General features: G+C 44.2%; 1 protein-coding gene across 1 annotated transcript in view; it reads right to left on the reverse strand.

Moving 5' to 3' along the window:
* PSMC6 (proteasome 26S subunit, ATPase 6) overlaps positions 1–26,063 on the reverse strand; it is a gene marked incomplete in the record, with an annotated part of 935,644 nt that overhangs the window by 837,113 nt on the left and 72,468 nt on the right. The window contains 1 exon segment of the mRNA XM_044074402.1: positions 21,669–21,748. Within this exon segment, the coding sequence (XP_043930337.1) occupies positions 21,669–21,748 (80 nt within the window).

Raw genomic sequence — 26,063 nt, forward strand, 5'->3', positions numbered from 1 at the left:
AGGGGTGACAGGTGCAAGTCGTCTCTTGCGAAGCAAGGCAGCTTGTCGAGCATGTCGCCCCAGGCTGACAGACACTGGATTCCCTTTGAATGGCACCAGAAGCTTAGCCAATTTTTGAAATTAATAACTTTTTTCTTTATACTGAGGTATCATTCTTGGTGATGGCAGGATGCTACTCAGGGTCAGGGTCAGGGTCATACCAGCCTGGTCTGCATGATCAGAGAGCTCTTCCATGTCTCTTTTCATGTAGTCCAGGGAGATACGTCTCAGGTCATTCACACCAACATGAACAATGACAGAGTCATATTTGTACTTGTTGTGGAGAGAAGCAAACTGACACCAAGAACACTCTCTGTATGCTGGAAAAACAAGGAATTCACTCGAGTTCTGGAATGACCTGAGTGCTTGTGTAATGTGGCAGATTCTGGCTCCCGACAGGCACCTAACAGTAACCTTCTGCTTGTCCAGCCTAGTGATTGGGACATCAGTGTGCCTGACTAGAGAGTCACCTATTACTAGTGTGTTAAGAATGTTATTTCGCCTTAAGGGCTGTGATTGTGCAGCACACTGACTGTGTTTTATGTGTGGTCTGGTTTGTGACGGGAAGTGCAGGTTGTTTAATTTGTCTGCTTTGGAGGTCTCTGATGCTTTTGCAGGTTTTTAATTTAGAGCCTCAGACTATGATTTTGTGTGCATGTATTTTCTAGCAGGTCTGTGTGCGGCTGGAGGTGTGGTGCAAGTGTTAACCTTCTCCTCTTGACTGTCTGTTCCAGTCTTGGTGGAGACAGCATAGCTTCCAAATTTGGCTGTATAATTGCATCTCTCGCATATGTTAGTGTTTTGTGGTAGGAGGAGAGGGTTGTCTGTGTACATGAGGCAGCTGTAACATTGCCTCAGGATACCCAGATTCACCAGCTGGACTGGAGCGTGCACCTGAAGTTGCCCTTTGGTCATGCCTGAATAGTAGGAGAAGCTGCTTAGTCACTTGGTTGGTGAGGGGTGAATAAAGAGCCCTGCTCTGCTGGGCAATCAGTGTCAGGGTATATCAGTCCTTGCTATTAGGTCTGAGCAAGTGCTGGGCTGCAAGATCCTTTCTGAGTGCTTAGGTTGAGAGACAAGTTTCAAAGGGAAAAACTGAAGAGGAGACTTAGTGGAGCCCGGAATAATTTAACCATAGCTAACCAGCACTGCCCGGTGCACAAAACCAGACAAACACGGTTTTTATAGTAGGGAAATGAAAGAGATAGAAATTAGCCCAAAAATGGCCAATAAACTACTAACGTCTGGGCTGGAACCACTCCTCCAGGGACAGATAGGTTGCTCAAAGCTCCGCTCTCTCACACGTGAAAAGAGAAACTTCCTTCTATCCAAGTAAGGTATGGGCAACTCAGAAACTAGTATCACAGCCCTGAATTCAGCACTAGCCTGAAAACTGGATTATACTAGCTTAGAAAGGCGGAAAACAAGGAATTTTTTTGCTTTGTTTTGTTTTTTTTTTTTTTGAAAAGTTAAGGCAAAAACAGTAAAAAATACAATTAAAACAGCTTTAAACGATTACAAACAATCAGAACAGGCTATCACATTTTAATGTGTCGCCTACAACAGTTAAATTATTTAAACAAAAAAACAACTTTTTAAAAGTGCAGGCAGTCAAGTAAGTACAATGTGTGAAAAAAACAAACCTTTTAAAACACAAAATGCTGGAAAATCTGCATTTAGGTCGAAAACAGTTAAGTACAGCAAGTACAGAAAACTGATACTGAATCACTCCAAATTATCTCTTCTAAGCTAGAAGGCTTATCAGTTTAAGGCTTTCTAGTGCTACCCAGAAGGTTAGTTACAGGAAAGATGGGAAACAAGCGCAGATGTGGTCTTCTAAACCAGAAAGTTGAAAGAGATGGACAAACTGTCCAAATGGTCAATAAACTACAATTTCTGGGCCAAGAACCTCTCCTCTCATGGTAGACAGGCTACATAGTGCTTAACACTCCCACTGATAAGCTAGAAGGCTTCCCTCCAACACAGAAAGGTTTGTGGGGCTCAGAAGCTTACAAAGAGTCCTGGATACAGCAAATATGTACCTGGAATAGACTAGTTACAGGAAAGGCGGGGAACAAGTACAAACATAGGCTTTTAAGCCAGCAAGTTGAAAGAGATCGAAAACTGCCCAAAAGGCCAAATAAACTACAATTTCTGGGCCAAAACTCACTCTTCCCATGGAGGATAGGCTACCTAGTGCTTACCACTCCCACTGATAAGCTAAAAGGCTTCCCTCCAACCCAGAAAGGATTGGGGGGCTCAGAAGTTTACCAACAATCCTGGATACAGCAACTCTGTAACTGGACTAGGATAGTTATAGGAAAGGCGGGAAACGGGCACAACTGCAGCTTTCAAACCAGAAAGTTGAAAGAGATGGAAAAAAAATGTTCAAACAGCCAACAGCTACAATTTCTGGGTCAGGGACTACTACTCTTGTGGTAGATAGGCTACGTGATGCTTACCACTCCCACTGATAAGCTAGAAGGCTTTCCTCCAACACAGAACGGCTTGTGGGACTCAGAAGCTTACAAAGAGTCCTGGATACAGCAAATCTGTACCTGGACTAGACTAGTAACAGGATAGGCAGGAAACAAGCGCCAATACAGATTTTTAAATCAGAAGGTTGAGAGATGGAAAAGCTTCCCAAACGGCCAATAAACTATAATTTCTGGGACAGAAACCACTCCTCCTGTGGTAGATAGGTTGCCTATTGCTTACCACTCCCACTGATAAGCTAGAAGGCTTCTCTCCAACACAGAAGGGCTTGGGGGGGCTCAGAAGCTTACCAACAGTCCTGGATACAGCAAAGCTGTACCTGGACTACACTAGTTATAGGAAAGGCAGGGATCAAATGCAAAATGGGCTTTTATCCAGAGAAAGAGATGGAAAAACTGCCCAAATGGCCAATGAACTACAATTTCAGGGCCAAAACCCACTCTTCCCGTGGTAGATATGCTACCTAGTGCTTACCACTCCCACTGATCAGCTAGAAGGCTTCCCTCCAGCACAAAGGCTTTTGGGGCTCAGAAGCTTACCAACAGTCCTGGATACAGCAAGTCCGTATCTGGACTTGACTAGTTACAGGAAAGGCAGGAAACAAGCTGCTTAGAATTTTTTTTTTGTTTGTTTTTTTTTTTTGCTACAGAAAAGCAGCTAAAATTAGAAGTTATGTACCTACCATAACGTTCCATGTTAGTTGTCTTCTCTCGCCTTCTTTCTTGCTGGATGGGTTCGGAGCCGATCCTCGGCTCCGACTCGGCACTTGCTTTAGCTTGAGAACTCCTTTTACCAGCTCGAGGCAACCCTATATCCCATGATGCAAGGCGGAACTACCTCAGATCTCGTTTGGTAGCTAACCTACCCTGCTAAAGACTATCCTAACATAATTAGGAACATAAGTTCCTAATAGAAGTCCTCATATGAAGGCTCAGGAGGAAACAACCTAATAGGAACTCTTCAAGATCTGTCCAGACCAGGGGGAAGGAGGGAGGGACGCAAGAAAGAAGGCGAGAGAAGACAACTAACATGGAACGTTATGGTAGGTACATAACTTCTAAATGTTAAGTTGTCAATCTCGCCTTCATTCTTGCTGGATGGGACCGTCCTAGCACCTGTATCCCGGGTGGCTCAATGGAACAGACTCTTGAGAACTGTGGAACCAAAACTGGCCCCATCTCTGGAGGCAAAGTCCAACTTGTAATGAGAGACAAAGGTATGAGGCGTGGCCCAAGTAGCTGCTGCACAAATGGTATCAATGGGTAGTCTATCCTGAAAAGCTGCAGAAGTGGATAGACTCCTGGTTGAGTGTGCTTTTGGCTTAGAAGATAGCTGTTTGCCTCTGAGAGAGTACACACAGGAAATGGTGGAAGTCAACCATCTGGATAAGGTCACTTTAGAAACTGGAAGACCTATCCTGTTTTCTGCATAGGAGACAAATAATTGGTCCGATTTTCTGAATTGTTTAGTTCTATGCAAATAGTACCTGAGCTGACGATGGACATCCAAAAAATGCAGTTTCTGTTCAGCTCTGTCGGAATAGTTTGGGAAAAAGACTGGTAGATCTATAGCTTGGTTAATATTGGTTTGAGACACGACTTTGGGGAGAAAGGAAGGGTTAGTTCTTAATGATACCCTGTCCTTATGAAAAAACAAATAAGGGAAACGAATGCAGAGAGCTTGAATCTCGGAAACCCTTCTTGCAGAAGTGACAGCCAGTAAAAATATAGTTTTCCAGGTCAATAATTTCAAAGAACATGAAGCAGACGGTTCGAAGGGAGGTAGTATCAAGGATGCCAACATTAAGTTTAGATCCCATTGCGGAGGAGGATGCTTTATAGGTGGTTTTAGGAAAAAAACTCCTCTCAGAAAGGCCTTGCATAACCTATGAGACATAATGTTATTGTCATGCAAGCCAACATGATACTTGGAAATAGCAGCCAGTTGTACTTTGACTGTAGATGGCGAGGATCCTGAATGAAAAACCTCCGCCAGGAAATCTAAAACAGAATGTACAGGAGCAGTAAAGGGATCAATATTTCTGGAATTTGCCCAAATAGAAAAACGTCGCCACTTGCTAGCATAAACAGTCCTAGTGGACGACTTCAAAGAAGACACTAAAATGTCTCTGACTGAGTCAGAAATCATTGGTAGCCTGGCTAGGGAAGGAAGTGGAGCAACCAAGCAGTGAGGTTGAGAGAATGAATGGCCCGGTGCTGCTGACCCGACTGGTGGATCAAGAGATCCGAACTGGGGCCAGAGGCCAGGGCTGCACCAGAAGGTGACGATGCAGAGACGGAAACCAAATTTGTCGAGGCCAATATGGGGCAATGAGGATCAACTTGGCTCTCAAAACGGTGGCTTTCTGAATGACTTGTGGAATCAAGGGAAAGGGAGGAAAAGCGTACAGAAGTCCCCGGGGCCAATCCTGGGTTAGAGAGTCTCTCAGGGGTTGGCCTGGAAGGGGAAAGAGTGAAAAAAATCGGGGCACTTGTTTTGAGGAGTAGCAAAAAGATCGCAACAAGGAGTGCCCCACTTCAGAAATATCTGATCCACTACAGATTGATTGAGAGACCACTCGTGAGGCATCAGAATAGATCTGCTCAGCCTGTCCGCCAATAGGTTGGACCTGCCGGGGATGTGCGTTGCTATCAGAAACCGCTGAGAAGAGATCGCCCATTGCCAAAGTCTGAGAGCTTCTCGACATAACGGATAGGACCTGGTTCCGCCCTGTTTGTTGATGTACCAGACCACGGACATGTTGTCCGTTTGTACTGCAATAGTCCCCGTGGGAAGAAAGTCGTTGAGGGCTTGCAACGTTAAAAGCACTGCTCATCTCCAGGACATTTATGTGCAGATGGTATTCTATGGGTTGCCACGTCCCGTGGACCATCCTGCCCTGATAATGCCCCCCCCCACCCGATCAGAGAGGCATCCGTAGTGACTGTGGCAACTGGTGGAGGGGGAATAAAGGGTCGGCCCTGATGAAGAAGAGGGGAAGATATCCACCAGTTCAGATGAGCTCTGCACGACTGTGTGACTAAGATTTCGTGCCTCATCGGGAGACTGTGGTACGACCACTGCGTGAATAGCATCCACTGCAGAAGACACATGTGGAAGCGAGCCAGTGGTAGAAGAACAATGGCCGCAGCCATAAGACCTAGAACCTTCAGTATAAATCTGGCTTTGATCTTGTTGCTTTGCAATAGAAGCGAGCAATTTTGGATGTCCAGAATTCTTTGATCTGTTAGTCTGGCTAACATTTTGACGGTGTTTAATTCTGCGCCTATAAAGGTGATAGATTGGCAAGGCAGCAGAGAAGATTTTTCGAAATTTACTAAAATTCCCAAACTCCTGCAAAGCTGTAGAGTGTAGTCTCTGGACTGAAGAAGCTGACACTTGGTGGTGGCGGAGAGGAGCCAGTCGTCCAAGTAGGGAAACACCTGGAATCCTTGACGTCTCAGATGAGCTGTGACCACTGCCATGCATTTGGTAAACACTCTGGGGGCTGAAGTGAGGCCAAAGGGCAGTGCTCTGAATTGGTAATGACTGGTCCCTAGCCGAAGCGGAGAAACCTTCTGGAGCGTCTGTGAATCTTTATGTGATAGTACGCATCCTGAAGGTCTATAGAGCACATCCAGTTGTCCTTGCCCAGAAATGGCAGAATGGACTGAAGCGTGACCATCCGAATCTTGCCTTCTTGACAAATCTGTTTAGATTGCTCAGGTCTAATATTGGTCTCCAATCTCCCGTCCTTTGGGGACCAAAAGAATCTCAGTAGACGCGGATCCTACCTGGTCTGCCGGCACAGTCTGGACGGCTCTTTCTTCTAGGAGCTTTGAAACCTCCTGTTCTGCCAAATCCCTTTGACCGGGTGAGATGTCTGGAAGGGATTGTAGAGGTACAGGAAACCTTTCGAAGGGGATTTTGTAACCCTCGGATATGATCGACTGTACCCACATCTCTTGTGATAGGGATTGCCAGGCTACTGGGTACAGTGAAATCCTTCCCCCGACTGCCTCCAAGGGTGGACAGTCGGGCAACACCTCAGGGATGCTGAAAGGGCTTCTCAGGAAGAGACTCCCTGTTGCCCTGGTTCTGAGGACCCCCCCTGCCTCTAGGGCGGCGTCATTGTTACCCCCTCTGCCTCTGGGGGTAAACTGACCACGTGCGTCCGGTGTAGCTCTTTGGGCTTTACGGAACCACATCTTCCCCCCCCTTCTGACCCTTGGGATATGGTCTAGAAGGAGTGGAAAATTGGACTCCAACGGCAGAAAGAGTTTTACCGTCCTGCTCACACCTGGTCAAGGTATCCCTCACCTGAGGTCCGAACAAAGCCGAACCATCAAAGGGGGTATTAGTGAAGGACGCCTTAAAGGGGTCCGCAAAATTACAAAGCCGCATCCAGGCTTGGCGTCTAAGAGCAACTCCTGTGCCTGCGGCCCTGCTCGCTCCATCGGCCGCATAAGATATGAGCCGCATGGAGGAGTTAGATATGGAATTCAGGATTGCAAGCTGCGAGGCAATCTTTTCTTGAGCCCCAGCAGCAGAAGGATCCTGGACTACTTCACCCAGTTCCTTGAGAATATCTCGTTGAAGCCTGGTGAAGTGACAAAGATAATTCAGCGAACGCATAGCAAAGGTCGCTGAAGAAAACATCCGCTTTCCATACCTGTCCATGGTCCTAGAATCCTTGTTAGGAGGATGGACAGGTACTGAAGGATCCGCCAGTTCCTTCTTAGTGGCCGCCGCCACCACCATAGCATCCACAGAGACACCCTTGGAAAGGAACTGTTTGTCCGAAGGGGCCGTGATGAATTTGGATGGTCTTCTGGGGACAGGTTCCACAGAATCTGGAGCCGCCCACGCCTTCCGAGCCACTACCTGCATAAGTGGGTCGAAAGGCAGAGACACCCAGGAGGTGGAGGGTCGGGATCCAAAAGCCTCCAGGTATACCGACTCATCCTCGGAGGGGTCAATGGAGGGCCAATTCCCCCTCTGTTTGAGGAGCTCAAGGATGTCTGAAAAGGAGACATCCTCAGAGGGGGACCGTGGGGAACCCTCCGACTCATCTAAGTCGGTATCAGATGTAGTAGACTCAGGGGAGTCTGTGTGTTTCCTCTTACACGTCCTCTTCCGAGGGGGTTCCCCTGCAGGATCAGGAGAAACCTCGGAAGAGGAGGAAATTCCCAGTGGGGAAACCTGGGGCGATGGATCCCTGGGCCTGAGAGCAAGAGGCTGGCAAGAGGCGTCTGCAGGCACTGATGAGGGAGGAGCTAGAGGGATGGACCGTTGACCAGGCTCAGAAGCCAGGACACTCCTCATCACCTCAAAGGCTCCCCTCCCCGGGAGGCCGGAATATTCCCGCTCCGAAGAAACAGGAATTCCCGGCTCCAATGAGAGGGAAGGCTCCGAGGCCGATGTCGGCGCCGAGCTTACCAAAGCCAAAGCCCCGAAAGGGAGAGCGGGGTCGGACAAGGGTCCGATGCCACTAGCCCCCTCGGAGCCGACAATGGAAACCAGACGACCGGATCCCTCCAAGGAAGGCCTCAAGGAGGAGATCGGAGCCGAGGACGACGGAGCCGAAGGATGTATCGGCTCCGGCATCGAAACAGTCGCTGTCCCGAGAAGCTCCGGCTCCGAACTCTGGTGTGGAGTCGGAGGAGGAAGTTCAAGGGGTGAGGCTATAGCCGAAGTCTGTTGAGACGGGCTATGGAGCATTTGGGCCAGTGCCTGAGACTTCAACAGCCTGCTTACCACCCTCTCTAAGTCGTGGTCAGACAGCCTGGAAGATCTCGAAGATCGGCTCCGATGGCTCCGCTCCGACAAAAGAGGAGACCCCAGAGCCGAGTGGATACTCAGTAACGAAGGGGACCGAGATCTCTTTCGGGACGAAGCCATCGGAGCCGAAGTCCCCTGAACTCCAGATGGAGCCGAAGGTTTCTCGGCTCCGATGCTGGATAAGGTGTCGGCTCCAGCCGGAGCCGACAAGGCCACAGTAGACAAGGTATCGGAACCAGCCGGTGCCGAACCTACTACTTTTATGGTAGATACATTGGTTCCAGCCGGAGCCGATCTCGGCTCCGACGGAGCCGGAGCCACCGGAGGAGGCTTGGATACTGAAGCCTGAGCCTTCGGTGGCTTAGAAGGTTTCCCAGACCCTGCTTTAGAGGGAGAACCTTCTGGCTTAAGTAAGCCACGGAGGATAAGCTTATTCCTCCTTTCCTGCAGGACTCTCTGGCTATAGGGTTGCCACCTTTTCAAATGCCCAAAGTGGGACATTTTTGGTATAAACGTCAGATTTTGCAGGCCAAAACATACCCATGGCCAGTACAAAAGACAGAACTTCACTTTTTTGCCTACATAAAAGCTTATTCTTGTAGCATTGTAGTTGCTTACTCTGTTTCTTATAACATTTACATGTTTCAGATACAGAATAACTGTTTTATGCAACTATTACATAACATATAGGAAATAATTTTCCCCTAAAATCTCAGGACATTTGCCATTTTTACAATTTTTTTTGTGGGACACAACTGCCCAAAGAGGGACTGTCCCTCGCAAAGTGGGACAGGTGGTAACCCTATCTGGCTAAAAGAGTGACACAAAGCACAGGAGTCCTGCAGGTGCAAAGGCCCCAGGCAATAAACACAAGAAGTGTGACCGTCTGTCAGAGACATTTTCTGACAGCACGAGTCACACTTCTTGAAGCCTGAGACCTTGCCTTCCCTAGACATATCCTAGGAGGAAGTAACACACACAAACCCCAACAAACACACAAAATTAATCCCCTACACACAACACACAGGAAGGGATTAACCAATGGGGTTTTAGGCCTAACTAAAACTTTACAATAAAGGTTATAAAAGTTTGAAAAACAAGGGAATAGGGTGGGCTGTAATTCACTACAGACTATACTAAGAATAAAAAGGGGAAAATAAAACCCTAACTGAGCTTTTCTGATTTTACCAAAAAAATCACTTACCTCAGCTGGCAAAGGAGACCTCTTTCGCTAAGCGGCAAACGAGATCTGAGGTAGTTCCGCCTTGCATCATGGGATATAGGGTTGCCTCGAGCTGGTAAAAGGAGTTCTCAAGCTAAAGCAAGTGCCGAGTCGGAGTCGAGGATCGGCTCCGAACCCATCCAGCAAGAATGAAGGCGAGATTGACAACTTAACATCAGCAGTAAATACAATTCAAATTGTAGTGCAGGCCAGCACACCAGAGTGTGTAGCAACACTATGGCAAACAGTTGAAATAAATGCAATTAACTTAACAAATGACTAAAAAACAAGTGCAGAAGGCAGTAAATTAGAAGGCTACTCTGTCTGTGTCTTTCGGCTTTTCCCGGTTAGGGGTCGCCACAGCGGAACTCCGGTCCGCTAATGATTGGCAGTAGAGTTTTACGTGCTGACTTGCTGGGCCTAATGCACAACCTTCAACGAAGGAACACCCGTTCATGCATGTCGCCACACAAAAGACGCTCTGAGAATCGAACGGGCAACATCTAACTGTGAGGCGACAATGCTACTGCAGCACCACCAGGCTACTAACAAGCAGTAATAAGTGCAGAGTAAGAGCTACTTAACAGAAAACAGCACGCAGAACAACTAGGACAGTTACAGTAAGAGCAGCTGAATAATATATATATATAAATACTTTTTTTTCCTTTTTAAGGGAGGGAACAGAGCACGATTAAGGCTACAGGGGTTGCCCTTGCCAAATGCTCTCTGTACACAGTAGGAGTGCCTGAAATCAGAATATGATCTCACTGCACTCAGTTGAGTGAGCAAATGAGATGGGCCCATACACATAACACAAGCAGAAGATTATAATTCAAAGGGGAAAGTGATGATTATGAAGCCAGGGGAAAGTGCGAGAGAGATAGAGGGATTTTGGATGCAGACCTTTATGGAGAATAATGACCACAAATAATGTTATATTCAGAAAGTAGTATACAGTATTCTGAGAACTAAGCTAATACGAGAATGGATAAAGGAGATTTTGCCAATATGGATGACTACAAGCAGGGGTAAGGAAAATAGGCAAGAGGGGCTGAAATTTACTGGAGAAACCTGGCAAAGGAACCAAGGCACTGGGAGTAAATAACAAATAGGAAAGGTAATAGAGTGGAATGAGGCCAAGAAGACATTTGTATTGTGGGTTAGGTCTGATCTCAGAGTACAGGCAAAAAAAAGGGATAGGGTGATTTTAACTGAAGGACCTGCTGTGGTAGAGTTTTCAGCTGAATTTAGAAAAAAGCAGCTTAAAAGGGATAATTAGTAGGACATATAAAATATTGGATGGTCACTATAAAAATCAATCAGAGAAGGTTAGAAAAAATGGGGATGAGAGACTGGAAAAGCAATTTACAAGAAAACAATGGGTATACAAATGTATGGCTCCCTAGTATGCAACCAAGTCAAAAAGGTTTAGGATCTTTGCTTGGAACTGTTTGCATAGATATTGTCATACCCCAAGCAGACTTCAAAGAATTTTTTCTCAGGTGAACAGCAAATGTTGAAAGTGTGATGGAGAAGAAACGGGTTACTGGAAACATACATTTTGGAAGTGTAATTAGTAGGCAAATTTTAAAATTCCCTACAGAGTACTCTATCAGAAATGCTGGGTGAGCAAATGTCTGTAAGTAAGGAAATGATTCTTTTCAGCTGGGATACAGAATCTGAATTGCCTATACATAGCAAGGTGTTAAGTTTAATTGTGCTGGCTGCCAAGAAAGCAATTACTAGAAAATGGAAATCAAAGTCTACACCACCTGCATTTGAGTATTTAATACTATAAAAGAGATAAACGAACTTGAGGAAGGATCTTTAGCAAAGTGAAGGAGCAAATTACAAAGTAAATACAAATTGTGCGAACAATATATACAAAATATTTAGGAGGAGTGTGGTTTAAAGAAAGGCAGGAATTCAGCAATTTTTGTAATACTGGACTGATGACAGTAGCAAAGAAATACATGTGATGTCTATTCTATTTAAATAGAAAATGTTAAAACAGTTTGTTGTCTTTTCTGTTAATGTAGGTTTGCCTATGTTTTAAGGGATAATTAAAAAAATAAATAAATAAATAAAGATTTCTCACCATTTTATGGCCAAATACAGAACCTTCCATCTCACCAACAGCTCATGAGGCATACCTAAATAAGCTCAAGTCAATTTCCATTAAGCCAAACACTCTGCTAGAGGACTTCAACTATCCATCCATAAACTGGAAACCTAACTACTATTAACAGATATGTGCAATGCTTCCTGGATTTCTTAAATGCAAACTTCTGAGGTGACTTCCCAACAAAGGGCTCAAAAATATTGGATCCAGTCCTCACAGAAATGAACCCCTTATGCTCTAGAACTATAGCTGCCTTATCACTGGTCACATATGACCATCGTTCAGCAATATTCAACATGATGATGAAAGCAATCTGCCATCAAACCCTACTGTCTGTAGAAATTTCTCAGAGGCATATTTTACTGCAGCGGGCTGATGATCCGAGGTGATTCAAGGAGCCCCCTTCCCATTACAACCCAAAGGCTTATATCACTGCTTTCAGCGACAGCTTGTATTCACACCCCAATGCTTGCACAAAGTTGCCAGTCCTTAACTGACAAAACTACAATAGGAAGTTTAGGGGGAACACTACTGAAGAACCCTTTTAATAAAGCAAAAACTGCAGATGAATGGATGAGTAACTACAAATTCACCCTGTTCTGGTGTCTCTCTCACTGACAGAGTGACAGGAATAAGTAGTTAAAGTTACTCATAATATAGGATTGGAACTAGAACTGTACTGACTAGCCTACAAATGATCTTTTCGATTAAGAGCCTAGAATGAAAAAATTAACAAGGCCGGTTACTTATGTGGTCATCCACTAAAAAGGATGCATTCAAGGGTGATAGAATACACTTATGAGGAGGACACTTTCAGGCTTGGTGTGGTGAGTAGAAGCCACATCTACTACGCAGTAGACACAAGACAGTGAATTTAACCAACTTTACAAGAAACAAGAAAGCGGTGCCCTTGGCTACAAAAAAAAAAATTACAAATGAACAAAATTAATAGCTACTTCAGGCTGAACACACAAGATCACTCATCAGATGCTACATGGAAGTCCCAAAGTACACACAGCTCAGCAAACCTAAACACTTTCTGTAAAAAAATCCCAGTTAACGTATATTGGTTATGCCCAGAAGTGCAAGTAACAATCATTTGGACTCGAATATAACCTTTTTGCCTTACACAATCCCAAATTATACACTTTTTGGTGAAAAAAGTGCATTGTTTTTGCATTTCATTTTATTGATAAGGATGTTCCCTTTCGATCTTTTTTTCCTCAGAGAAAATCCCTGACATAATATCATGAAAGACTAAGCCCACGAAGCCTCAACACCTAAACTAATATATAGCCTTCTGCATTTTCATGCTAAATGCTTCAGTAGTTTCTAATTTCCTAGAAAGACAAGTTAACTAGTTCTTGCAGTTGAACATCTCATATTGAAAATTAACACAGGACTGTAAAATAGTAGAAAGTACAGTTTTGTACCTACCATAAATGTAGATGTTCGAGTGTTCACCCTGCTGCAGTCATCACACTTGGGTTATCCTGGCGTCAGGCGGTCCCGCAGTCGGCCGAATTTCCAAAGTCTTGGTCCGACGTCGGTTGCTGTCGCCTCATCCCCGACGTCAGTGCGCCAGGGGTACATATATTGCAACAGACGCCATTTTCTTCAGTTTTTCTTGCCCCAGATGTCAGGTGCCCCCAAAAAGGTGATCCAAATCATTACCAAAAAGTGTGAACACTGTACAGACACAAAAACCCTTCAGCTATAAGCAAATACATCAGTAAGGCATAGCAGAGAGAGGTTTAGCCAGTAGATCAGAGGGGTTGGAGGGAGGGTAACCTGGACTGCAGCAGGGTGAACACTCGAACATCTACATTTATGGTAGGTACAAAACTGTACTATGTTCATCGTGTTACCCTGCTGCAGTCATCACACTTGGGTTGAGTCCCAAAGCTAAGGTAGGGTGGAGGCATTATAGAGGGTTAGAGGAAGCAATGAGTCCCAGCAGAATTGCAGTGGCGAAGCCTGCCCTGGACTTAGAATAAAGAGGTAAGTGATAGTGTTTGGTGAAGGTGTGTACAGAACTCCAAGTTGCAGTTTCTAAAATTTCCTTGGTAGGAACCCCACTGAGAAAGGCTGTAGAGGTAGCTGTTGCCCTTGTAGAGTGGGATCTAATGGTAGGAGGAACTGGCTTCCCATGATGGGTATAGCAGAATCGTATGCAATGGCCTATCCATTTAGAAATGGTTTGCTTGGAAATGGCCCTCCCTTGAGAAGCTGTAGCATAGGAAACAAAGAGCTGGTCAGTTTTTCTGAAAGCCTTAGTTTTGTCTAAGTAATACCGAAGCTGCCTGTGAATGTCCAAGGAATGTAGGAGTCTCTCACCTTTGTTCTGTGGATTGTAGAAGAAAGTGGATAGATGGATGGTTTGATTTAAAGCTACGCTGGAAACCACCTTAGGCATGAAGGAAGGATTAGTTCGTAGAGAAACTCTGTCTTGATGAAAAATGAAAGGTTCCACTGCCATAAGTGCCTGTAATTCTGAAACTCTCCTAGCAGAAGTTATTACCAGGAGCAGGGCAGTCTTCCAAGATGGGAACTGAAGGTCTACAGAAAAAGCTGGTTCAAAGGGAGGTAATGTTAGTTTTTCCAGAACAAAGTTGAGGTCCCATGTAGGTGTAGGAGCTCTTCTAGGTGGTCTAATGTTTTTTGCCCCTCTGAGGAACTGCCTTAGGAGTGGATTTGAAAATAAAGGTAGATTTGTGTCATAGTGAGCTGAAATAGCTTAAGCATGGATTTTAATTGAGGAGAAGGAAAGCCCTTTATGCAACATCTCATCTAAATACTGCAGAATGTGAGGCATATGAGGCCGAGTTGTATCTAGGCCTTTAGCTTGGTTCCAAGCAGAAAACCTTTTCCACTTGTCCGAGTAAGCCTTCCTGGTGCTTGGCCTCCTGGCTTCTAGAATAACATCCAGTACTGCTTGTGAAAGAGGGGCTGGTTGGCTGCTTAATTGATTTGCCATGCAGCCAGGTTTAAGGTTTTGATCTGGCTGTGTAGAATCTGCTTGTCTTGCTGTGTGAGCAAATGAGGTATTTGAGGCAATATCCATGGTGGACTGTGAGCCATATTCTTCAATAGTGGGTACCAGTGCTGGCGTGGCCAGTCTGGGGCTATGAGAATCATTCGAGGTTTCTCCTTTTTGACCTTCAAAAAAACCTTTGTGAGAAGAGATAATGGAGGAAAGGCATATGCGGTCAGGTTTTTCCAACTGAAGGAGAGAGCATCCCACTTTCCAAGCTTGTTGGTGGAATGTGCTTGTACAAAATTTTGTCAGCTGGTAGTTTTGAGGACTGGCAAACAGGTCTATATTTGGTAGGCCCCATCTTTGAGTTATCATTGCAAATATTTGTGGGTCTAGCTTCCACTCGTAGGGATCTTTGATGTTTCTGCTTAGGTCGTCTGCCAATGTGTTCTTCTGTCCTGGCAGGAAGTGAGCTTGTAACTGGACTTGTAAGATCAGAGCTGTGTTCCATAAGATTATTGCTTGCCTGCAAAGAGGGTAGGAATGTGTGCCCCCTTGTTTGTTTATGTACCACATTACCATGGTGTTGTCCGTCTTTATTGCCAGTTGTCCAGGTTGTAGTAGATCCTTGAAGGCAGTCAGAGCTTTCTGTACAGCTAGCATCTCTTTTTGGTTTATGTGCAGTTTTCTTTGTTCTGCAGTCCATAGGCCTTGAATGCATTGCCCTGCCATGGGAGCCCCCCAGGCATAGTCTGAAGCATCTGTTGTGATAGTTTTCCTGGGTGGGGGCAAGGTGAAAGGCTGACCCTTGTTGAGGTGACATGCCTGTGCCCCATCATAGAAATTCCTGTTGAAGGCAGGGAATGAGAGATATCACTGTGTCCAAGCTGTGGCTGTGTTGAGACCATACGCTTTTTAGGTACCATTGTAATTTCCTCATATGCAGTTTTGCAAATGGTATTATCAGAATTCAAGATGCCATGAAGCCCAAAGCCTGCAGAATTTTTCTTGCAGTTAATTGGGTCTTTGTTGCCATTTTCTTGAAATACTGAGTCAGTTGTAACTGCTTGTCTGGTATAAGATAAGCCTTCTAGGCCATTGTGTCCAAGCTGGCACCCAGGAATATCATTTTTTGTGAGGGTACTAGTTTTGACTTCTTTTTATTTACTGTGTACCCCAGACAATTTAGTAGATGCTTCACAAAAGCCAGATGTTGTATGAGAATGTCTTTTCTTTCTGCTTGGATGAGGCAGTCGCCCAGGTATGGATATATTTGAATTTCTCTTTGTCTGCAGTATGCAATTACTGGTGCCAGGCATTTTGTGAATACTCTGGGCACAGTAGAGAAGCCAAAGAGCAATGCAGAGAATTGATAATGGGTTGAACCTGCAATGAAACTGAGGTATCTTCTGCAACTTTGTCTGATAGGGACATGCAGGTATGCCTCCTTGAGGTCCAATGTTACCAGCCATGCTTCCTTGCCCAACATGGGAAGTAGCTGCTGTAGTGTTAGCATCTTGAATTTGGGAACTTGTAAGTAAGTGTTTATAATTGAAAGGTCCAGAATTGGTTTCCAAGCATTTTTTTTCCTGGGTACTAGGAATAGTCTTGAGTAAAATCCTTGGCTTTGCTCTTGAGTTGGCACCCTTTGAATGGCTCTCATGGCCATGAGAGCTGTAATTTGTTTTCGAGCCTCTGCCCTTTGATTTTGTGGCAGGTTTGGCATTCCTCTTTTTATTGGCAAAGTGTGAAAGTGGAATCTGTATCCTCGTAAAATTATGTCTAGGACCCATTTGTCCTTTGTGACCATGTGCCAGTTGTCTGCAAAAAGCGCTAGTTTTCCCCCCAAGGGGGCTGACAAAAGAGCTTTGTTTGGCCAGTTGAGGTGCAAGTCATTGAGTTTGCCTTCTGGTGGGTTGAGACCTGTCTTCTCCTCCTCTCTGGGTTGGAGTGCCCCATTGGCAAGGTTTACACTGGGCTTGTGGTTGTCCTCTGCCCCTTGGGCGCCTGTATTTACCCCTCTGAGGTCTGTCAGTGGCTGGAAAGGACCAATTTTTTGTTGGCCAGTTTCTGCTGAAGCGAGGTGGTTGTACTTGTAGGAAATCTGACTGTCTGCATTGATTTCGCCTTATCTTCCATTTTCTTTAGCACTTCTTCTGCTTTAATGCCAAAAAGAACATCCTGCTGTAAGGGTGCATCCAGTAGATTTGCTTTAACATGATCAGGTAGACTTTGTTCCTTTAACCAGGCATGCCTACGTATAACTGATCCAGTGACAGCTGCTCTGCAGGAGGCCTCCAAAGAATCAAACCCACATTGTAAGGTATGTTTGCCCACCTGCTCGGTGGCGTGCAACAAATCCTGTACTTCTTTCAATTCAGATCGTTGAGGAAGGGAGGTTATCTTTTGTTTTAACTGAGAGATTAGAAACTGCTGATACTTGAGCATATGAAATTGACAATTTAGTGTTCTCATAGCTAATGTGGCTGAGATGTAAACCTTGTTCCCCCACCTGTCTAGTGCTCTTGAGTCCCTCTCAGAAGGTACTGGGTTTTTAGCCATGGAAGCCTTAGCCCCCTTGGGACCCTGGAAGATAGTCTCTGGGTCAGCTACTGGGCTTTTGTAAAGAAATTTGTGGGAATCAGGTACTCTGTAATATCTGTCAGGCTTAGCCGGAGCAGAAGGTAGAGAGTCTGGGTTGAAACTGGATTCTAAATAGACATCATCCACAATGTCCAAAACAGGTGGGATGGCTAGAGGTCTGTGTTGGGGGAGTAAAAGAAACTCTCTGAGCCTTTTCTTGGAATCAGAGTAATCCTGACCTTCCCAGTGGAAATGTTCCCTCATAGTGTGTAAAGTTTCCCCAAAAGAGTAGTCTTCAGAAGGGGAAGCTGAGGGAATAGAGTCCTCAGCATCAGAATCTTCATAAGGAGAGTAGGAAAAGTCTTGGTCTTCAGAAAAATCCGAAGAAATAGACAGTTGCTCAGAAGAAGCAGAATCTTCCTCTCATCTAGGCCTTTTGTCAGGAGGAGGCTGAGAACCCCTGATAAGAGAAATTAAATCTTCAGCCATTTTGAGCATCTGCTTCTTAGGCATAGGGCCTTGAACAGGAGACTGAAGTGTAGTCTTTTAAGCTTTAGAAGGAGTCTTAGACTTAGAAAACGTTTTGACTGCGAGAGTCGTCAGTCTGAAAATGCCCTCAGAAACCGATGGCGTTTCAAAAGCACTGACTTCCTTAGAAGATATATCATCATGTTATAGTTAAATTTTCTACCAAAAGAGTGTCGTGTGAAATCAAATAGTCTTTTAATAGTACGCTTATTAAACCTAGCACAAAAAAGACAAGACGTGACGTCGTGATCAGGGCCTAGGCAAGGTATGCAATAAGAATGAAAATCCTTATGAGGTATTTGCTTCCCACAAGAAATACAATTGTTAACTTTTTCTGACATCGGTCTGAGGCAAGAAAAGTTTCCCCAACGGGGTACTTAGCTTTATGGAAGACTTCGGTCTGAAATTCGAATTAGACAATCTCAGGAGTCGGCCGACCGGCACTTGCGAACTGCTTTTGCCTCGGGCACCGCGCGGCAAGAAAGACTGAAGAAAATGGCGTCGGTTGCAGTATATGTACCCCTGGCGCACTGACGTCAGGGATGAGGCGACAGCAACCAACATCGGACCAAGACTTTGGAAATCCGGCCAACTGCGGGACCGCCTGACGACAGGATAACCCTAGTGTGATGACTGCAGCAGGGTAACACGATGAACATCTTGCTTTTGTGCCTCTGCCCATTATTTGTGTGGCAGGTCTGGCATACCTTTTGTCTTTGGAAGGGTGTGAAAGTGGAACCTACAGCCATGAGACACTATATTCAAGACCCATTTGTCCTGGATGATCATGTGCCAATTTTGTGAAAAAAGTGCTAGTTTCCCCCTAAGGGTGCTGCCAAAAGAAGAGTTTGGCATTGGCAGAGGAAAGTCATTGGGACCGTTTCCTGTATGGCTGTGATTTGTCTTCTCCGCTTTTGGAAGTAGAAGCACCCCATTGTTTAGGCCTGTATGAGCCTTGGGGCTGGGATCTGCCTCTTGGGCGTCTGTATCTGCCTCTTTGTGGCCTGTCTGACACTGGAAAGCACCAATTCTTAGAAGGCCAGTTCCTGCTAAATCTGGGTGGCTGTACCTGTAGGAAATCCTTAACTGTCTGCATAGATTTTGCTTTATCCTCCATTTTCTTCAACACCTCTTCTGCCTTAACACCAAACAAAATATCATGCTGTAATAGAGCATCCAATAATTTTGCTTTAACATGATCAGGCAAATTTTGTTCCTTTAACCAAGCATGCCTTCTAATGACAGAACCCATGACAGCAGCCCTGCAAGAGGCTTCCAGTGAATTAAAACCACATTGCAAAGTACGCCTTCCCACTTGTTCAGCTGCATGCAATAAATCCTGCATTTCTTTGTTATCAGAACATTCAGAATTTGTCATCATTTTCTGTTTTAGCAGTGACATTAAGTACTGCTGATATTTAAGCGTATGAAACTGACAATTTAAAGCCCTTACAGCCAAGGTAGCAGAAGTGTAAACTTTTTCCCTCATCTGTCCAGTGCCCCAGAATCCCCATCAGAGGGGACAGGGTTTTTAGCAGTGGAAGCCTTGACCCCTTTGGGACCCTGAGATATAGTTTCTGGGTCAGCAGCAGGGTTTTTATATAGAAATTTATGAGAATCTGGAACCCTGTAGTATCTGTCTGGCTTAACAAGTGCAGGGGGTAGAGTGTCAGGAGACAGGCTGGACTCTGAAAATATATCTATAATGTCTAGAACAGGTGGAATAGCAAGAGGTCTATGCTGAGGTAGTAAAAGAAAGTCTCTGAGCCTTTTATTTGATTCTGAGTAATCTTGGCTCTCCCAGTGAAAATGCTCCCTCATGGTATGCAGGGTTTCCCCAAAAGAATAATCCTCAGGAGGAGAGGCTAAAGGAATAGATTCTTCAGCATCAGAATCCTCATAGGGAGAAAGAGAGTATCCCTAGTCAGAAGAGGAGTCAGAAAAAAATGGAAGCCTGATCAGAAGAATCATATTCTGTCTCTTGCCTAGGCCTCTTATCAGGAAGAGGATGGGAACCCCTGATCAAAGTAATTAGGTCTTCGGCCATTTTAAGCATCGGTTTCTTACGCATGGAAGTCTGTCCCGGAGAATGCTGTACTTGTTTCTTTGCCTTTAGAGCTGTTTTAGTCTTCACCTTTGAAGCGGAGGTTTGCTTGATATATAAAGGAGTAGGTCTGAAAACACCATCAGAAGCAGATGCCTGCTCAGCAGCTCCGGACCCATCTGAGGGAATAGTTTCCAAGTGTCCAATACCTTCAGTATCCAGAGGCCTGGTCGGCTCCACGTGGGAGTCGGAAGCGGCCTGTGGCTCTGAGGTAGCTGGCATCAGGGGCTGCGAAAGCACCTTACTGAGAACCGGCGACTGCCCTAGCGGAGGCCTCGTCTGTTTTGGACCTCGGATGCCTGTCCTTTTCCTTGCGTTTTTTATATACGCTGGTCGTCTGCTGTTCCAAAGGCATTATTTAATTAAATCTTCAGCCAAAATAATGGAAGGCAAAATCGTACCGATGCTTATTAGTGCGTTGGTTAAATCTAGCACAAAACCGACAGCTAGCAACGTCGTGGTCTGGGCCAAGGCAAGGAATACAGTAAGAATGAAAATCTTTATGAGGTATTTGCTTCCCACAAGAAATACAATTGTTAACTTTTTCTGACATCGGTCTGGAGCAAGAAAAAAGTTTCCCCAACGGGGTACTTAGTTTTTATTGAAGACTTCAGATCTGAAATTCAATTTGAAAATCTCAGGAGTCGGCCGACCGGCACTTGCCAACTGCTTTTGCTGCGGGCACCGCGCGGCAAGAAAGACTGAAGAAAATGGCGTCAGCTGCATCTTTTATACCCCTGGCGCACTGACATCGGGGAAGAGGAGACAGCAACTGACGCCCGACCAGGACTTTGGAATTCAGGCCGACTGCGGGTAGCCGGCCATCAGGATAACCCAAGTGTAATGACTGCAACAGTGAAACTCTATGAACATTCAAAGATGCTTCTAAATGTGACCAACAGACTAGGCAAAGAAAGGTGTCAACTTTAGTTCATTCTGAATCACAGCGTACACGCTAATAAAATGGTGGTCTTAGCATTAGGAGTACAGTGATCAATGTTGGTTTATTTTATATGGCAGGTTTTCAGTAAAAAATTTACCTTCCATCTGCGGTCTAAAATAACTGCAGTTTACTGTTTGACCAGTATGAAATTAAAGAGAGGGTAAATCTGGAGACAGGATATCATTTGTAAAGCAACTCTTCAAACACTATCCTTTTTTCCCCTCACACTAAGTAATATGCTCATTTTTGAGTATATTATACACACACACTATGGATTCTACAAGTCCAGTCTTCATGCAAGCAGCATGCAAGAATATTAATGCTATAGCTCTATTTATAAATTGTGTAAATATACAAGTCATTTAGACAGTGCTCTTAGATCATCCCTGTAAAGAAGCAGCTTTGTCTGAATGGCTTTACCCAGTTTACAAATGAATTAAAATCACACCCAAGTAAACCACCTAATTATTAAACTCATACACTTTAACCAGTTCCCCTGTGAAATCTCACATTAAAAAGGTAACTAGGAACCAAAAAAAAAAACGCAGACTAATGCCCAGAAATCTCCATTTTTTTTTTTGTAAGGAGCAACCCCCACACTCCCTAAAATGATATACACTAAATCAACAATCACCCAAAAAGTGAATTCTCCCAAAACAAAGGGATCACTGCCAGCACAGATTTAGAAATTGCACAGTCAGTGATTCAGCATTCTGCTCTTTTTTGTCTTGTGATCTGGGGACCTGACACTTGAAGAGTTTGATCTTGGCTGCCTGTAACAGTGGCATCAGTATCACACTGGTGTTCAAGCAAGTCTCAAATACTGCTCCACACAAGTCAGTGACCAAAAAAAAAAATAGCCAGTTATGTTACCTGTCCAACACTTTGCAAAGCCTTCAGATCATTTTCTGACTTTTCATACTGCTTTGTCAATTCCTTCAGCTGGTCCCTTACTAGAAGGGAAAATGCATACATTTAGAAAATACGTATAATATTTTAAACCAAAAAACAAGTTTACCATAAATTTTTAGAAATAATGAAATGTTTTAAAAAAAGCTTTCTTTAAACAATACTGTATACTCCAGCACGTGTAAACGGTATAAATAAAACTTACCACTGTAAACTGAAACTGTAATCACCTAGCAGCATTAAAAGTATTGCTGTAAAACAGGTAGCCCAACAAATTACACGTTTACATCAAAACATGACAGCTACACAAATTACTACATGCAACTTTACTTCCCATTTTGTCTCTAAAAATTTCAAACAAAAACTTTAAGACTTTTTCTAATAAACTAAACAGTAGTTAACATTGTTGCATCTAAACTGGGAAAAGCAACTTGGGCTTAAGAATTTAAGACTGGTACATCTAAAGACAGCGTACAATTATGGACTTTCCCATCTACTCATTGAAAAACTTAAATGTTTGGTGCCATGCTCCCCATATTAAATATGACCCACTGTGTCTTGGTCTAAATTTCAGCATATTAATGATGTTACCACCAGCCAGTCCCATTCTGCATCAGAGTCCAGTCTGGGCAATTGTGTCCTTTATAAAAAGCACATTCCTGATATTTCTGTATAGTGCAGAATTAACACTTAAAATAACGTACAGCAAAAGAAACAATTTATATTCCTTAACAGTCTATTTTGTTGACACAGTGAAAGCTGTAAAGCAAGTCCTTTGTATTACTGCATTATGGGCCTCAGAAACCACAATCACTCTACCACATAAATTCAGAAACAAATCCCTAATATGATGGTGACTTTTGCCAAGGCTCACTGACCGCCTTCAGGTACAAGTAAACTCCCTCTTATCCAGTCTTGCTGGGATTGGACCTTAGGCTGGATAAACGAATGGATGGTTAATCAGAAAAAGAACACAAAACAGCATTTATAGGTTATAAATCAGCTAAAACAGGCTTTGCGTTAGTATGCATTTTTCTAATTAATATGAAGCCTAGCATTTTTCTAATTAATATAAATTCTAAAACTCAAACATCTGTCACTATTTAGCCCACAGGAGGTGGAAGTGTTGTTCTTCTCTGTTGTCTTTTGCTAGGTCTATGACACAAACTTGATGGCTGGTTTAAGAGAGGTCAGATAAGAGGGAGTCTTCTACATCTCAACCTAGTCATGGGTTCTCAAATCCTTTCACAAAAAGCTGTAAATATTTCCATATAGATGAGTTGCCAGCTGGTTGGTGCACCCCCCCTTCTCCTTGTAAACAGTTTTTAAATCAGGACGTTTTTCTTTAAAGCAGGTCACAAATTAATGGAGGGTGCAGTACCAGTGATACAAGGTGATGGGCCAATGTTTCTCAGCTCAAGATGTTCACGTCTGTCTTCTTGAGGTATACCTTCAGTGCCTTTTACAGCAATTGCTCTGACCAGAATATCTCTAACCATGACCAGAATATCTCTAACCATGAAAAAGCTGGAAACACAGAATCGGATTTGGAAATTGAAAGTCAGACATTCAAACAGCATCCAGTCCAGGATAACTGACATTTGAAGATCACTTTCTCAGAACAGTCTCCATGGACCATAGTGAGAACAACAGCTTTGGTGTTGCTGACTTTCCACATGATGAGAAGAATTTGCCAGAAATGTCTACGATGATCCCAGTCTAAGCTGCATTTACAATGTTGGCAAGTCATGAAAGCTTGATACCTATAAAAAAGTACAGTTGTGTAAGCTGAAATTATCATAACAGTAAATGTTTGAATAATCACTGCTGCAGTAGTCTTACCTATACGGATTATATCCAGCAAGGATACAACAGCCGAACAACTCCACTCCCAAAGCTTCAGAAAACTTTCCATGTTCCCAAACCATCAGGCAGCTTGAGCTGAGCTGACTAAAAGACAAGTTTGAGCTTGAAGCCCTTCATAGCTTTCCTGTCAGCAGAGAGACTATGTTCATCATATTGATCACTACCACCACAGTAGCCTTAGCTATATGGGTAGATTACCTTAACTAACTACATTTGGGAGGTGGAAGGAGAAGAGTTGAGCAGCCCACTACAGAAAGTTCCTAGCAAAGGTTGATCTTGACCTAAAGAAGGAAAGTACAGTTTTGTACCTACCATAAATGTAGATGTCCGAACTGGATAGCATCTGCAGTCATAACAAATGGGTTGTCCTGTCGTCAGGCAGCCCTTCGGTCGGCCGGATTCCAAAGTCCGGGTCCGGCTTCGGCTGATGTCGCACTTCACCCGACGTCATCTCTGCTGGTCTTCGGGTATAAAGGCATCAGCCGACGCCATTTTCCTCAGTGTTTCTTGCCCCAGATGCCAATTGCCCTCTTGGAAAGCTAAATTTTGGATAAATGCCAATGTTTCCAAAATAGTAGAAGGCAAACACAAAAATAAACATGTATGTACATATATACAAACAAATACACCATAAGAGACTCCCCCCCCAGCTAGCTATTAGGAGGGCAAATACCTTAGGAGTACTGCGCAGAGGGAAGGAGGGAGGGTAATCCTGACTGCAGATGCTATCCAGTTCGGACATCTACATTTATGGTAGGTACAAAACTGTACTATGTCCTTCATGGATGCATCTGCAGTCATAACAAATGGGTAGAATACCATAGCCAAACTAGGGAGGAGGAATAATAATTATGGTGTAGTCAGGATCCCTTGCAGTACAGCAGTGGCAAACCCTGCTCGGGATCTAGAGTATAGAGGTAAATTATAATGCTTGGCAAATGTATGCACGGAGGTCCAAGTAGCCGCCTCAATAATGTCCTTGGTTGCCACTCCTCTTAAGAAAGCTGTGGTAGTGGCTGTAGCCCTTGTAGAATGAGGTCTTATGTTCTGTGGAATTGGTTTTCCATGGTAAGAGTAACAGAATCTTATGCAATTTCCTATCCATTTGGAGATTGTCTGTTTGGAAATTGCTTTTCCTTCCCTTCCTGTTGCATAGGCTACAAAGAGCTGGTCAGTTTTTCTGTTAGCTTTGGTTCTGTCCAGGTAGTAGCGTAACTGTCTATGTACATCCAAGGTATGCATTATTCTTTCACCTCTGTTTTGTGGATTGGGAAAGAAGGTAGGTAGGTGGATTGCCTGGTTTAAAGACACTCTGGATACCACCTTAGGCATAAATGTAGGATTAAGTTCTCATGCACACCCTATCTTGATGGAAGATTAGGAAGGGTTGCACTGCCATTAAGGCCTGTAGTTCCGAAACCCTCCTTGCTGAGGTAATAGCCAGTAGGAAAGCAGTTTTCCATGACAGGTGTTGTAGGTCTGCTGTTGCTGCTGGTTCAAACGGAGGGAGTGTCAATTTTTCTAGTACAAAATTCAAGTCCCATGCTGGTAATGGTGGTTTCCTAGGAGGTTTTACATTCTTGATCCCTCTGAGGAACTGCCTGAGTAGAGGATGTGAAAAGACAGGAGGATCAAAGCTGTATTCTGCTGAAATAGCTGATGCATGTATCTTGATGGAGGAATAGGACAGGCCTGTATGTAGAAGCTCTGCCAAGTACTCCAGAATGTTAGCAATATCTATGTTCGACACATCTTTTCCTCTTTCAGTACTCCAAATGACGAACCTTTTCCATTTTCCTGCATAGTTCCTTCTTGTTGAAGGTCTGCGGGCTTCAAGGATAATGTCTTTAACCCTTTGTGAAAGGTCTGGGTTAGTTACTGCTATGTGATGTTCCAGGCAGTCAGTTGCAAGGTTTTTAGGTTTGGATGTATGATGTTGTAATTGTTCTGAGTTAACATCAGAGGCATCAGGGGTATTGACCATATTTTCTCCCGAGACATGGTCCTCAGCAATGGGTACCAGTGTTGTCTTGGCCAGTTCGGCGCTATCAGAATTATCCTTGGACGTTCCTCTTTGATTTTCAGTAGTACCTTGTGCATCAAGGGAAGAGGTGGAAATGCATATGCTGTCAGGCCTTTCCAGCTGAAGGATAGAGAGTCCACCTTCCATGCAAGTGGGTGGAATGTCCTTGTGCAGAATTTTTTGAGCTGGTGATTTTGTGGGGAAGCGAATAGATCTATTTGTGGCATTCCCCATTTCTTTGTGATGGTCTTGAAGATGTCCGGGTGTAGCATCCATTCGTGAGCATCCGAGGTGGTTCTGCTTAAAATGTCTGCTAGGGTGTTCTCTTTTCCCGGTACAAATATTGCCTGTAACTGGATGTTGTAGCTGAGAGCCAGATTCCAAAGGTCCAAAGTCATTCTGCATAGGGGGTAAGAATGAGTGCCTCCCTGCTTGTTGATGTACCACATGACTGTGGTGTTGTCTGTCCT

This window comes from Protopterus annectens, chromosome 6.part0 (genome assembly GCF_019279795.1).
Source record: "Protopterus annectens isolate FY-2018-M chromosome 6.part0, PAN1.0, whole genome shotgun sequence".
NCBI lineage: Eukaryota > Metazoa > Chordata > Ceratodontiformes > Protopteridae > Protopterus > Protopterus annectens.